At 45.9% G+C, this 15,747-nt stretch overlaps 1 protein-coding gene across 1 annotated transcript in view; it reads right to left on the minus strand.

Moving 5' to 3' along the window:
- Positions 1-15,747, minus strand: part of OBSCN (obscurin, cytoskeletal calmodulin and titin-interacting RhoGEF) — a gene marked incomplete at its 5' end in the record, with an annotated part of 199,183 nt that overhangs the window by 83,396 nt on the left and 100,040 nt on the right. Inside the window, 10 exon segments of the mRNA XM_084260922.1 lie at positions 1,738-2,004; positions 4,709-4,981; positions 5,706-5,972; positions 6,814-7,080; positions 7,874-8,140; positions 8,673-8,942; positions 9,526-9,792; positions 12,267-12,533; positions 13,745-14,017; positions 15,437-15,703. Of these exon segments, the coding sequence (XP_084117048.1) occupies positions 1,738-2,004; positions 4,709-4,981; positions 5,706-5,972; positions 6,814-7,080; positions 7,874-8,140; positions 8,673-8,942; positions 9,526-9,792; positions 12,267-12,533; positions 13,745-14,017; positions 15,437-15,703 (2,685 nt within the window).

Here is a 15,747-nt window from a genome sequence, read left to right on the forward strand (position 1 = left end):
TGGGCTGGTGCGTGTGAACATCACTCATATTAGACCAGCTACACAGACAAATTGCATGCACAATAGTGGGAACACGTGGTGGAGTAAATCCAGTTTACACAAGGAACGTACAAGGGTCACCGGGATCTGTAATATGAATGAGCGTCCTGAGACATTCCTGTTTAGATCTCTATAACCATTATAGATTGTGCCCCTGGACTGGGCATTAGTGAGGCCACACCTTGAGTGCTGGGTCCTGTTCTGGGCTCCTCACCATAAGAAGGACATTGAGGTCCTGGAGTGAGTCCAGAGAAGGGCAACCAGGCTGGGGAAGGGGCTGGAGGGCAAATCCTCTGAGGAGCAGCTGAGGGAGCTGGGGGTGTTCAGCCTGGAGAAGAAGAGGCTGAGGGGAGACCTTATCACCACCTCAAGCTGTGCCAGGGCAGTTTTAGATTAGATACTAGAAAAAAAAAATCACTGAAAGAGTTGTCAGGGCCTGGAACAGGCTGCCCAGGGAGGGGGTTGAGTCACCTTCCCTGGATGTGTTTAAAAAAAGGGTAGATGAGGTGCTCAGGGTTATGGTTTAGCACAGGATGGGAATGGTTGGACTGGATGATCTTTAAAAGTCTTTTCCAACCTTGTGATTCTGTGATTCTGTGAACTGTTCTAAGTTTAAAACAAAACCAAAAAAAATCAAAAAAGAAATTTTAACATCTTATTTAATAGTAAAAAACCACAAAACCCCCATGTGTTACTAAAAAACAATTATCTTTTTTATAATAAACCTACTTATGGAGAACAGTGAGGGTTTGTAAATCCTTGGAGAATATATAATTTTGTTAGGAAAAAGTCTGAGCTGTTTACTTGTGCTTTTTGGGAGTGCTGGTTGACCTAACTATAAAAAACAGCCAATTACAAAACTCTACCTCCTCTGGGATCCTTTTAGGTTATGTTCATTAGCATATTTTAAAATCAGTAAAATGGAAAGTGCTTATCAACATAGAAAACACTGTAATAAATAATACTCTGTTCTTCTGTACTTGCAACTCTGGTTAAGCAAGAAGGCATAATTGTCTAAAAACCCCACAAATATTCAGAAATCAGACCAGAACCACATGGTGACTGAAAATGATTCCATAAGCATCACAAAAAAAAAAACCAAACCAAACCAAAAAACAAAAGGAAGAAAGAAAATACTGATTTTATATCAGTATAAAATCCTAAAGTTAATATTTTTATTTACTGTATCTCAGGGGCCTCACAAATGCTGTTGCTAAGAAAGAGGGTAATTAATGAGTGAGCAGTATTTGAAATAAGTAAAATACCTTAGCTGAAAATAAAAGTAAATTCGACTTATATATACTACTAATATCTGATAGTGGTTTTGAGGCACACTGTGTGCAAAAAGCACTCTGTAACAGCAAAAAATGCTCCTCTCATTCCTTTGGACCAACATTACATCTGTGATTTAACAATAAATGAGCAGGACACATCCCATTGCAGTGACATTCCAGTCATGGTAGAAGAGGTACGACATGTAAGTGGTGTAATCAGTGAGCATTAATTAGGATTAAGCTCCAGTGAAATGCTGCAGTTTCATATTCAATGACCATTAATTCCCAACTACTTCTACCATCATTATCAGTACTGGAGTGAACACCAGAGAGCGGGTGACTGGTTGTGAGGTGCTGCCATGATTTTTCCACCTCTTTTATTTGGAACCCATGATAGTCTTCCTCTTTGGCTGGAAGACCTCACCTTGAACATCAAGTGCAGCCATCACTTTAATGCCTTCAGCTTCACAAGAATAGATGCCAGTGTCTTCTGGTACCGTAGGCTTAATTTTTAGCATGCTTACATTCCAGTCCTGATTGATAATCACTCGCTGCCCATCTGCATGTATTTCCTGATCATTTTTCTTCCATATGGCGTGTACTGGCCTAGAATATTGGCATATGAACTCTGCTGTGCCATCTTCATCAACAGTTATATCCTGCATGGGACTGACCACTTCAATGGTTGGATCTGTTAACCAACACGTCAGGAAGGACATGCATTAGTGCATCCTCATGGAAATGGCAACTTAGAGACTTTTTTGACAAGCACAGAGCCTGTGGGAGGCAAGCAGAGTGTCAGGGCAAAGCAGGAAGCTGACTGGGCACACGAGGGATTAGAGGTTTAGTCTGTGCTTGTGTCAGCATCGAGCAGGAGTGAAGCGAAACCGCGACGTTAGAATGTAACCACCACACTGGAAAATGGGCCAGCAGCATTTCAGGCTTGTGCTTTAACAGTCCCAAGTATGAGCTTCTGTGCAGAACATCTGCTGGGATTCCTTCCAGGCTTAGTTTTTCTCCCAGCATTGCTGAAATCCTCTAGATTAGGAAGGAAGCACTGGATGTGAAACACATCTGCTCCCCAGAATGTGGCAGGAGATGGAGTACCGCAAGGGATGGGCTGCTGTGAGGGGTTCCCTGTAACTCTCAACCTCACACAGCAACAGGAAAATGCCACAATCTCTACTGAAGGCTCCTTGTATGGGCCAACTACAACCACACATTGCAAAAAAATTGCAATACTCAAATGCCCACACCCATTCCTGTCCTGTGGTGTTAGGAGTCTTTGGCAGAGTGAGGGGCAAAGGTCTAGGACAATTTTGACAAAAAAAGGGCACTTCACAGGAGACAGGTACTTATCATTGTCATTAACCATGTCTTTCTCTGCAGCAGAGACATAGTTTTGGGGAAAATAATATCATTTCCTTTAGAGTAGCTGATGTACAGATACAGCATGAACCATTGTAATCTCAGGCTGAGAGACCATAAATGCTGAGAGCAGCTGGACATGCAGCTCCTCTGAAGGAGATAAGATCCTCAAAGCTGCTTTCAAGCATCTAGTCTTTTAAAATACTAGCTCTGCCTCTTGGGAAGCAGATGTAGGGCATAGTAGGTATATCTAACCTCAAAAATATTGTGAGCTTCCAAAGCAGCCAACGAGCCCCTCCTGACATGTCAAATTGAACCACCTGCATAGAAGTGCAATATATATGCTAAAAAGCAAAATCTCAAGTCTGAAAATGGAAGTCTTTCTGCAACATCCTTCTCAGAAGAACTAAGTCATCTTTCCCAAAAAATTGATAGGGCTACAGCAGGACATTAAAAAATGACAGTCAGAGAAAGCTAATAGATGTCCTTATCTTTCAAATAGTTGTTCTGATCACAAGGCAGCTAGAACAAACTACACTGGACCTCTGTCTGGAATGTTCCTGTTGAAACTGGGGCATCAGGTTGAAGATTTAGGATGCTAGCAGCAGATCCTGGGAAGCAAAGATAGTTATGCAAATGTCTTTTAGAAACCTGTTGCCAGGATTGATCCTACTCTCTGAGGCTCCCTCTACCACTCCATGTGTCCACACGTGTATTTAAGGAGAGGACACATCAGTTGTGAAGCATGAGGATGTTTTGGTTACACCAGGGCTGAAGAAGCAAGAAGGTATTGTGCATATGGGGAGTACAATCCCATCTCCTTTCATTACATGCAGACACGTGCCCCTCACAGCAAGTATCACCTCTGGTAATGGAGAAGGCAGTTGCACTGTTCCTACTGCTCCATTGCTCTAGTCACTGGTAGGCTAAGACCTTCATGGCCCTGTTCACCCATGTGAGGTAGCAGAAAGCTCCTTGAGACTTTGGAGCCAACGTGTACACTGGGGCCTGTCATTCCCACCCTGCACAAAGGGGTCAGGAGAAGGCAGCAGCTCCTTCAACCTTTTCCATTCCTTCCCAGCCTCCCCATATGTGAAGATGCCATCATGCTGGTCCATTGAATGAATGCAGTTGTAGGACAATCACAGAGTAAACTGCACTTGATCTCAGCCAAAAGGCCAAGAAGCGATGATATTGCGAAGGCCCAACAGGAAACTCAGTCATGAGCTCTCATTTACAGACTGTATCCATCTATCCATAACAGTCAGAGCATGGGGGTAGATTCTAATAAAGAACTCTTGACTCTTTATATCTCTGTATACTCAAATCCCTTTTCCAAGCAAGGAATAAGTGTTACTTTTGTCTGAAAAATAACAACTTTTCCCAATGGCTATAAAAGGACTGGGTGGGAAGGAGCTTGGCTTTATCAAATCTGGAGCTCAGTGTTATTTGCAGCTTGTGGCTACCCTTACCAAATGAGAAGAATAAGGACTCAACAGACCAGAAAGCTTTGGTAGTGGAGTGATGACTATCACTGTTCTGATGGTCAACAAATGAGGCTCATTTTATCACTGCATTACTGTTACATCCGTTGGACTCCAGGAAGAGCTCTGGAACCATCAATACAACAGCCCAAAGCCTTGCCTTGGGAACCTACTGAGCTCAGCACCAGTAACTGAGCTATGAAGCAGCACAGTGGTAATTTTGTGATATAAAAATGCCCTGTTGAAGGGTGGATAACAATCACCAGGTGCTACCACGGCGGTCTATGTTCAGCTCTGCTTACAGGTCAGGTGAAAGCAACAGCCCTGACCCTGCAACCCTTCCTCATCCAGACCGCTGCAAAAATCCCTGTGGTTGTGCCTATAAGACCTCTGGTGTGAGTATGGGCAACTTGCAGAAGTGGAGGGTTGCAGGACACAGAAGGACCCTGAGGTGATTTAGTAAGGGTAGCCTGGAAGGCAGAAGCACTAGCACACTGAGCAAGTCCAGAGGTGGCCGTGTGTTTCTTTCTGACAACGAAATACCTTTGACTAATAATTTAGCTGAAGATATAAGGGACCCAGCTCTGAAGGTGACAGTGCCTGAGTCGTGGCACGCCACGTCATTTAAGGTTAGAGTGTGGATCATCCCGTCCTGCTCAGAGATCTCAGTCACAAAGTTGTTGTGAAGGGGGGATCCATCGAGCCACCACTGCACGTTCTTCACGCCCGGGTGCGAGAGCTCGCAGGTGAACGTGGCTGACTCACCCACAAAGACGTCTGTGTTCTTTAAACCAGAAACTATCACTGCTGCTTCTTCTGTATAACAGAGCAAGAGAAGGTGCCAAAGGAAAACAAAAGCGTGAACACACACACACACACACGTCACTGCCTGCAGAACCAGCCCAAGCAACAGTGCGAGTTTCCCCAGGAGAGTTAAGCGTGTAAATGCTGTTCCAGGGGGGGGAAACGAGCTAAAATTTTCTTTTAAGGACTTAAAAATCATCTTCTGTCCTTCACCTGCTTGCAACCATAGTGTAGGTATCTGCAAACACTGCGTCAGTGGGAGGAAACTACTCCAAGACCAGGTCATGACTGGCTCTCTTGTGTGTTGTGACCGTCTGTACTGACATCACATGAGGTTTTAAGGCTTTAAGGTTTACTTCCAGTGCTTTGAAAGAGTCATAAGAGTATCAACAAGGATAGAAGCTTTAATCAGTGAGAACGAGAACATCAGTGGGGTTATTTTATGACCACTGCTCCGAGCAAGTAGTTTTTCAGCAGAACCACCATCTGCAATGGTACATGGTATGGTCAGTGCTTTGTACTCCCTTAGCTTGTAAACGTTGGTCCAACCTCAGCCTGGGTGCAAGCCCATGTATTTTCACTGAAATCATGAAAGGAATCAATGGACTTCCAGCTGTTTGTTGAGAACAAGTAACACCTGTCACCTGAGAACAAGTCTGGCCAGCTACAGTCAAAGGTTTTGGAATAAGAAATCCAGGCAGCACAATCAGAGCGTTTCCACCACGTTTCACCTTACCTTGCACATACACAGAACCTGTGGTGATCTCGTATCCAGTGCTACAGGTATAATCCCCACAGTCCTCAGGCTCTACACCATGGATGATCAGCTCAGCAATTCTGCCTTTCAGCTTCACCTCGTACTTGTCACTGGGCTGGATGACCACCCCTCCTTTCCTCCACTCAACAGGGGCATCTGGCTTGGAGATCTCACAGCGCAAAACAGCTGTTCCCCCTTCTTCAGACTCTACGTTTTTCAGCTCTCTGTTAAACAGCACGGGCAGTACTGTGGTGGAGAAGCAACTGCATCAGTGACAGTGCTCAGAGGTGAGAAACTTGCTTGCAACTTCTTCTGCCTTGGCAGTTCCCCTCTTTCTGAACCACAACTTGCCTCCTGGCAATGCCAAGTAGAGAGGAGGAGTTTGAGTCGTGCTGTAGCCACTCATGGGAATCAGCTGTGTCACCATGAGGGTGTTTGCTGATGCTCCATTAAGGATTGCCATAGGTCACAGGACTTCTAAGGGGATTCTGGTGGGCATACCCACAGTTTTCAGTGTAAGCAACTAAAGGCACAACAGCACCGAGCTCAGCGTTTGGACATTTAGTGGCTGAAACCACATTGAGCAGGAGCTAAACTCAGGATCTGAAAGCCTGGTTTTGCTGCCCAAGTCAAGAGACACAGCGTTCTCAACACAAAGATGGATAAATCTATAAAAGCCAAAATTGTAGCCACTAGAAAAAGAGCTGCAATTCTTGGGCTGCACAGGCACAAGCAGGTATAATGGCTTGATTTAAAGTGGCTCTGTTCTAGGGATGGTGAAATAGTCCAGTCTCTTATTTTCAGGTAGCATGGGCAAGTTTTGTACATACCCTTCATCATCAGCAGATGCAATTTCGCTCCCAGACCTCTCAGTGAGATCAAAATTGCAACTGCAGAGATACAGTTGAGTTTAGAAGGCACTCGGTTTGCCTTTTGAAGAACAGATTGCAGGCCAAAAACCCTCTCCTGCAGTTGTAACTCACACAAGAGAGCATCAATGATAACCCAGTGGCACAACTTCCATACCACCCCTACAGAGGACAGCCACAGCTACAACTTCTCCATCCTCAGGCATGACTTCCCCTACCTTTGACTTGCAACGACGCAGTGGTCTGCTGATCCCCCGAGTCGCACGTATAATCCCCGGCATCCTGAGCCTCAGCATCGTAGATGAAGAGCTCAGCACGTGTCCCCTCCTGCCGGATCTCATACTTGTCACTTGTCTGCAGCACTGTATCTCCCTTCCTCCACTCCACGGGTGCGTTTGGTTTCGTCAGCTCGCACTGCAGCACGGCTGTGCGCCCTTCCTCCACCTCCTCGTTTTTCAGCCAGTGTTTGAAAAGCACAGGCAGGGCTTGAAAGAGGGGAATGATTTATTTTTAAGGTGCTGATAGTGCCATTGATGAGGTTATTGCATAATTCTGGCTGCATTTGCCTAAGAGCTGCCTAGGCCTAAGCCAAACGGAGGAGGAGGAGGAGGAGGAGTGAGAGGAGTCAACCAGCAGGAAATATTTCAGTTCTAGAGGACCTGCGTTTCTCTTCCCATATCCTAGACTTGTTTCCACAAAGAATCCCAGACTAACTTCAGTAATGATTTCTGAAGCCCAGATGGTTCTTCATCCCCAGAATAAAACCGTGGAACAGGATAAAAGTACTCAAAGAATATATAACTGCAGGCCTGAGTCTTCAGAATATGCAGCCAGGGATCAATTACAGAATAATTAAGGCTGAAGGCTCTCCATGGATGGAGATTCTTCCACCCCTCTGGGTCCCATTTCCAGTGGCCAACCACCCTTTTATTGCAAAAGGTTCAACATTTCTTCTAATCCAAGTTTGTCTTGCTGCAGCTTGTGCTCGTTGCCTCTCAACTGCTTACTGAGCACCCCAAGGAAAGTCTGTCTCTCCTCTGTAGATCCCCACTAGGAAGCTGCAGGTGGCAAGGAGGTCTCACCTCAACATTCTCTTCCCCAGGCTAAACAAACCCAGCTGCCCCTATCTCTCCTTCTACTTCATGTGCTCCAGCCACCTGACAAAACTTGGTGGCCTCTTGAACTTGCTCCACTACCTCCATGCCCATCTTGTACTAGAGAGTTCCAAAATTTATCATGCCCACCTCTCTCCATGGCTGAGCAAAGGGTCAACCATACCTTTAACCTCTAGTCTGGCAGTGGTCTTCCCATCAGTTGTGTGGCAGCTGTACTCCCCTGAGTCTGCACGATCCAAATCATGAATGACCAGCGTGTGCACATTCCCCTCCTGCTTGATGACACACTTCTGGGTGGAGCGGATCACTGACGTGCCTTTCTTCCACTCCACGGGGACATCAGGCTTGGACACCTCACAGGACAAGTGAGCTGTTCCACCCTCCTGTAGCTCCAAGCTGTGGAGCATCTTTACAAAGGTGACCGGAGCAACTGTGGGGAAGAGGGTACCAACACTGCTGGAACTGCCTGATCCAGCAGTGACACCAGATCAGAACTGGGTGCCTACAGTTACATTTTGAATGAGATCAAAGAGGAAAAAACTGAGATGAGGTACTGACATGGCCCATCTTTCAAAGTCATTCTGTAAACCTCAATGGAAAGTTTTTTTCAGAGGTTTTTCCTGTTTTTTGGAGTGTGATCTAAAAGCACTGGAAGTAGGAGGTTAATTTGGAGCACGTTCTTGACAATCTTAAGCATTGATGCTGACATACCTTAGCTGCTGCTTTCACAATAGATTGGATGGTCTTCAAAGAACATTTGCTACACTCCATGGACTATAAAAAGGACAGGAATGACTAGCTCAGACATACAGATGTAACTCTTAAATGCCTATATTGGGTTATCAGAATCTACCAAAGTTCCCACAGGCCCCTTCTTCTAAATACAACTCTCCAGAAACTAAAGCAAAGTTGGCAGTGCTTACCAGTAACTCTTCAATCCCTCTTCCTAAGAGGCTTCTCACCTTGGACAGTTAGCTGTGCCGCTGAGGTATGCTGCCCGACTTTGAAACTGATGGGCCCACAGTCTTCTAGTGTCACCTTCCTCAGGATCAAAGTGTGACGTGTCCCTTGGACTCTGATCTCATTCATTTCATTGGATTGCAGAGGAACATCCCCCAGGAACCACTGGGCATCCTGAGTTGTTTCCCGGGACAGCCTGCATTCAAACACTGCATCTTCTCCTTCATACGTAGTGACGTCCTTCAGCATCTCCACTATGGTTGGTGCTGATTCTTTATGGAAAGGTCAACAGAGTTTGATATCTGCTTTCAAGTGAGGCTTCCTGGGTTAAACATTTTGTTATGCTCTTTTCTTGGCACTACTACATCGTTTGAAAGCATGACCACAAAGCACTAAGCACTAAACACATGGCAAAGTGGTTATGTGGGCACACAACATGTTGCATTTTTACAGATGCACAATGTCTGCATGCATGCATATCTATTATGCACATACATAACACAGCCTAAAAAGCATGCATGTCATACTGTATTGTGCTATAATAAGTATACTATGTATATATATATATATATTTATAGTGCAATCTATGTATTGTGCCAACCAATTTAAGTAGCAACAGTAACATGAAACCATGAAATCATAGATTAAAGACACATTTCTCATTCCCTAGAGATAACTGACCCAGTTTCTCATCACTCTGAAATCACCCTCTCATCACTCTGAAATCACCCTCCCCTCTGAGATGCCCGTGACTCAGCTCAGACACAGGACAACGTCTAGCTGTCAAATTATAGCATCACATGCCCCTGCCACGGTTCTGATCTCCCCTCAGCTCTTCCCCACGCAAAGCCCCACCTTTCACAGACACAGCTGCAGTGGTTTGCTGGTCCCCTGTGTCACACGTGTATTCCCCAGCGTCAGCTTCACTCAGGCTGTGAATTGTCAGCTCAGCCACGGACCCAGCTTGACACATCCTGTATTTGTCACTCGGCCGCAGTACTGTTCCAGCCTTCTTCCACTGCACGGTGGCATTTGACTTTGAGATTTCACATCTCAAGGTGATGGTGCCACCTTTCTCAGCTTGCTGGTTCTGGAGTGGTTGTGTGAAGGTTACTGGCAAAGCTAAACCAACACAAATCAGAGGGAAAAGAAATACGTTTCATTGGTGGTGGCTTCACAAAGTCTTGTGTTCAATGAAATTCAAATGCTGTTCCAAATTTGGTTCAAGGTGAATTCCAAAATTGCTTTAAAACCCAAACAAGGAATGACAGAAAGTGCTGGATTTCCAGGAGCACTAAGCACTCTGCACTCCCCAAGAGTCATTGGGCACTGTGCAAACTGAATGCCTTCAGGAATGTGTTCCTTCCAGAATTGTGTCCAGTTCTGGGCTCCCTGGGATAAAAAAGACAGGGAGCTCCTGGAGAGAGTCCAAGAGGCTACAGAGATGATAAAGGGCCTGGAGCATCTCCCCTGTGAGGAAAGGCTGAGTGATTTAGGAATGTTCAGCCTAGAGAAAAGAAGACTAAGGGGGGACCTTATTAATGTTTATCAATATCTTAAGTATGGGATGCAGGGGGAAAATGGGCAGCCCCTTCTCAGGGTCTGTGGGGACAGGACAAGGGGCAATGGCTGCAAGTTGGAGCACAGGAAGTTCCACACTAATCTGCGGAAGAACTTCTTCCCAGTGAGGATGAGGGAGCTCTGGACAGGCTGCCCAGGGAAGTGGTGGAGTCTCCTTCTCCGGAGATATTCAAGACCCATCTGGATGCCGACCTGTGCAATATGACCTGGGGAGCTGCTTTGGCAGGGGGGTTGGACCTGGTGATCTCTCGAGGTCCCTTTCAACCCCTATGATTCTATGATTCTTTCTTACCTCCTTAGTGGTCACAGATACAGACTCTTGAGCATCTAAGTGCATGTATCTCCAAATGTGTACCAAAACCACAACTCAGAAGCCTACACCTGGTATCTAAGTTCTCTGGCATCTGTGAGGGTGCATGGAGAAACATCATTATATAATGCACCTCATGTGAAATCTGGACCCAGAAGAGAGATGGAAGTCTCTGCACTAGTGTGTATGACTGATGGGTCAAGATGGAGTTTTGAGGGGCTGGTTTAGAATGCACCACATGCTGAAAATTAGTTCAGTTCCCTGGAAGAAACTTGGTGGCTCCACAGTTATGGCATTGGCATTTACAAGGGAAGGAGATGGGGTTCTAGAAATTCGAGTGAATTCACAGGAACTGGGTGACTGGTATGAGAGGAGATAGACCTGAAGGGTCTTGCAGGTGATGTAGGAATGGGTGGTATTTTTTTTGTGGGACTGCCAGGGAATGGCAGAGGTCAAGGTTTTTGTACAGTTGCATTTGCAGTGAAGACATCCCATTATGCAGCAAAGTCTTGCAGCCCTAGGGTTCTTAGGAGCCAGTAAAGGAACAAGGAGAGAGAAGTCTTTGTGAAGATTGCTTCTGTCAGGCTATGTCACTGCTGATTCAGAAATCCTCATCACAAAAAAGGATCAGACTGTTGCAGTGCCACTGAATCTGTCCAGTGGGACACTTGCTAGAGCTCCCTAAATGGGGAAGTGAAAGTCTTTAGTCACCTTTTACTACCAAGGATGCCATAGTGTGCTCACTGCCAGAACTGCAGATGTAGTCTACAGCATCCTTCAGCTGTAGATCATGGATGAGGAGCCCCAAAGCAAAGCCCATCTGCTTCATCTCACACTTGTTAGCTTGGAGCAAGAAGGACCTTTTTTTCCCACCTCACCAGTGTACTGTGCCTGGACAGCACAGCATGAAGGGTGACGTAGACCTTTCCTTGGCTTCCTGGTTTTAGACCCCTTTTTTTTTTCCAAAGAATGCAGGAGTGGCTGGGACCACACATAGTCAAAAAGGGACAGCCACCACAAAGGGATCTGCTTACAGTAGAAGTATTCTGGTGTCACTGGATCCTAAAGTCAGTGGGATAGCAGGCAGATGCGTGCCCTTCATGGGAGAGCCCCCAAGGGATATTTCTAAGGATGGCATTTCAGAAGAACATCCTGGCAACTCCTTATTTTTGCTGCTCTTGTACCTCAGAAAAAGTCACCTTTATATTGTATTTACACCAGAGAAGATTAATATATATATATATATTGCCACATTAAGCCTATTTTTAAGATCTCCACTTGTTATTTTAAGGCACTGGAACTACTTCGATGCCTGGCTGATCAGCTGAGGTTGAGTGCCCAAATAAATATGAGCACTTTGACTCCTGAGCATAATTTTCCCAGGTGGAACTACAGCTCAAAGGATGGTTAAGCATCAAAAATGGGCTCATTCTAATTTTAGTTCCGGCCTTGGTTTTCTGGGTGCCAGAAGGAGGTCCTTGGATCTACAACTATGGGAGCAGTTACTGCACTTGGATCCCTCCACCTTCACCGCCTCAGGACATCTCAAGAATTAATACAACTTCTGAAAGCAAAAATACACAGCTTCTTTATGCCAGCAGAATACATCTGGAAGGCAAGGACAGTAGACAGCATCCTTTTGGTAGTACTAAGCTCAGGATGAGGAACAAGTTTCTCATCTTAAACAGAAACCAAACCAACCTACCTTTAACAGTTAATGTGGCAGTTGTTTGTTCATTTCCATTATCACAGGTGTATTTGCCAGAGTCTTCTGGTTTCAAGTGATAAATCTTTAAGGTATGGACTGTTCCCTCCTGCCTGATTTCATACTTGGAGCTGGGGCAGATCACCTGAGTGCCCTTCTTCCACTCCACCGTGACGTTAGGCTGGGAGACCTCGCAGCGGAGGGTGGCTGTTTCTTCTTCCTGCAGCTCTGTGCTCTGTAATTGCTCCTTGAAGACTGGAGGTGGCACTGAAATTACAGACACAGCAAAAGCCTTTATACTCACCTTTATAGCATTAAAGCTTCAGCTGAACCTTTAAGTATTAAAAAATACTTTAACTTCTGTATCACATATTGTGGAGTTAAAAAAAAGAAAGTGAATGGGTTTTGGATGAAAACCACTCACAAATATCTATGGAAGTTGCTGAAGTGCTAATAAAAAACTTTACAAGTGTTTTAATGGTTCAGGTAGGGGGGTGGAGAGTTTTGAACAGAGAAACGGTTTCAAAGGGGGAAGGACAAGGATGTTTGACTGAGAATTTCTTCAGAATTTAGAGAACCTTCTTCAGTGTTTAGAGAAAGAAATAGTCCAAAGAAAAAGGTGTAAAAGAAATGAAAAGGGAAAGTGGAAGCAATGAGAATTACAGATCTGTCAGTCCACCTACTAGAGCTACCCCAGTAATTTCTCTAGAAACCAGTCAGCATCAGGACCCTGGTGACATATCCACTGTCTATTTGTAGTGATGACAGTGTAAGACATCACATAGAATCATAGAATTGGTTGGAAGGGACCCTTTAGATCATCAAGTCCAATCATTACCCTAACCTGCCAGCCACCACTAAACCATGTCCCTCAGAGCCACATCTAACTGCCTTTTAAATACCTCTGGAGATGGCAACTCCACCACAGAATCACAGAATCCCAAGGTTGGAAAAGACCTTGGAGACCATCAAGTCCAAACATACCTGTCCTCTACTAAACCATATTCCTGAGCACCTCATCTATCCATCTTTTAAATACATCCAGGGTCTGTGACTCAACCCCCTCCCTGGGCAGCCTGTTCCAATGCCTAACAACCCTCTCTGTGAACATCATGTGTACTCTGAAGCACAAGCACCCTACTAACAAGCTAAAAATGGGTGAATAATGGCCTTGAATTTATTATTCATATAGGGCTGGATGTTAGGAAGAGGTTCTGTACTGAGAGGGTGGTTGGGCACTGGCACAGGCTCCCCAGGGAAGGGGTCACAGCACTGAGCTGGGCTGAGCTCAAGAAGCATCTGGACAATGTGCTCAGTGCCCTGCTCTGACTTGGCTGTGGCTCTGTGGAGCCAGGAGTTGGGCTCGATGGGCCTTATGGGTCTCTTCCAACTCAGGAGGTTCTAGGATTCTAAGATAACCAAAATATCACCTGTTCTCACCAATGCCATTCCTTTCCCACCCCACACAGAGCCCTTACGTTTTACTGTGAGCTCTGCCATTGACACGTGGGGTCCCACTCGGAAGGCGATGGTGCCAATGTCCTGTTCAGTCACCTTCCTCAACGTCAGGGTGTGAATCTTCCCCTTCTCCACTGAGATCTCATTCATTTCGTTGTTTTGTAGAGCAACATCCTGCAGCTTCCATTCAACGTCCCTTGCGTTCTCATGAGAAACCTGGCACCGGAACGTCACGTCGTCCCCTTCAAACACCACCATGTCCTTTAGGCCACTCACGATGGTCACATCAGGCTCTGCAAACAGTCCATCAATAGTCAAGCCACAAAAGGGAATAAATCATGGAATCACTGAGTGAATAAATCATAGAATCATTGAATAAATCATAAAACTATTGAATAAATCATAGAAACATTGAGTACTAGAGGTTGGAGGGGACTTTTCGAGGACATTTGGTCCAGCCACTGCTCAAAGCAAGGCCAACATACTGTAGGTTGCTCAACACCTTGTCCTGCAGAACTTTAAGTACCTCCAGGGATGGACATAACACAGAATCACAAGGTTGGAAAAGATCTCTAAGATCATCAAGTCCATCTGTTCCTGTCCTATGCTAAACCCTATCCCTAAGTACCTCATCTACCCTTTTTTTAAACACATCCATGGAAGGTGATTCATCCCCCTCCCTAGACAGCCTGTTCCAGGCCCTGACAACTCTCAGTGAATAATTTTTCCTAACATCTGATCTGACCCTGGTGCAGCTTGAGGCCATTTCCCCTTGTCCCATTTCCTGTCATCTGGTTGAAGAGACCATCGTCCACCTCTCTGCACCTGCCTGTCAGGTCAGTGTAGGCAGTGATAAGGTCTCCTCTCAGCCTCCTCTTCTCCAGGCTGAACACTGCCAGCTCCCTCAGCTGCTCCTCAGAGGATTTGCCCTCCAGCCCCTTCCACAGCCTGGTTGCCCTTCTCTGGAATCGCTCCAGGACCTCAATGTCCTTCTTATGGTGAGGAGCCCAGAACTGGACCCAGCACTTGAGGTGCAGCCTCACCAATGCCCAGTCCAGGGACACAACCACCTCCTTGTATTTGTGCTTTAGTTTGCTTGAGTCCAGCTTCTCAGGCAGCTGGGCACCTGTAGACCTGTGCAATGATCATGCAGGCAGACTACAACAGGGAAAAGCTGGATGTACCCCAAATCTGATGGGGAGTACCAGAGGAGAAGCAGTGCAATCTTCATCTGAGCAAACACAGTGCACATTCATACAACTGAGGTCACCATCTGCACAAGAGATGGTGCAGCTGGGCGTAATGTATGGGGTACCTATAGTATCAACTAGCCTGCAGAGATGCTAGCAGTGATTGTTCCACGCTAGTGGTCCTAACCTACCCTCTCTGTAGTGATAGTAAGGCCAGATGCAGCTGCCATGTGACTGGAAGCTGGGGACCGACCATCTGTTCACTCACATGTGTATGATGTCAAGCAAATATTTCAAGCCACGAGTCAAATATTACAGCTGCCTCATTGTCAGCTGCCAGCCAAGCAAATCTTTGCTTTGGTGTGGTCATTGACCACGAGACCTTTTTATGATGCTCTTCCTGTGCTCTGTGCTTATCACAATGGTTTATCACAGCTGCTCATCACCATAGTAACACTTAGGTGACAAAATCTCAGCATCCTAAAGAGGAAAAATCCCCTTGCCCTAGGAAGTGGGTCTTGCCTTTCACGGTCAGTTTTGCAGAGCTCGTCTCATCTCCAGCCTTGCAGGAATACTCTCCAGCATCACCAGGCTCCAGGTGGTGAACACGCAGCTCGCGGAAGGTGCCCTCCTGCCACATTTCATACTTGGAGCTCGAGTGAAGGACGACTCCGTCTTTCTTCCACTCCACTTCTGCTTTGCTGATGGAAATCTCGCAGCGCAGCCTGGCTGTTCCTCCCACTTCCACTGCTTCGTTCTTCAGCTGTTGCTTCAGCCGGGGTTTGATGGCTGGAAAGTGGAAAAAACATGAGTACACAACCCATTAGCTTGAA

Source organism: Gallinula chloropus (assembly GCF_964237585.1).
Source record: "Gallinula chloropus genome assembly, chromosome: 2".
Lineage (NCBI taxonomy): Eukaryota > Metazoa > Chordata > Aves > Gruiformes > Rallidae > Gallinula > Gallinula chloropus.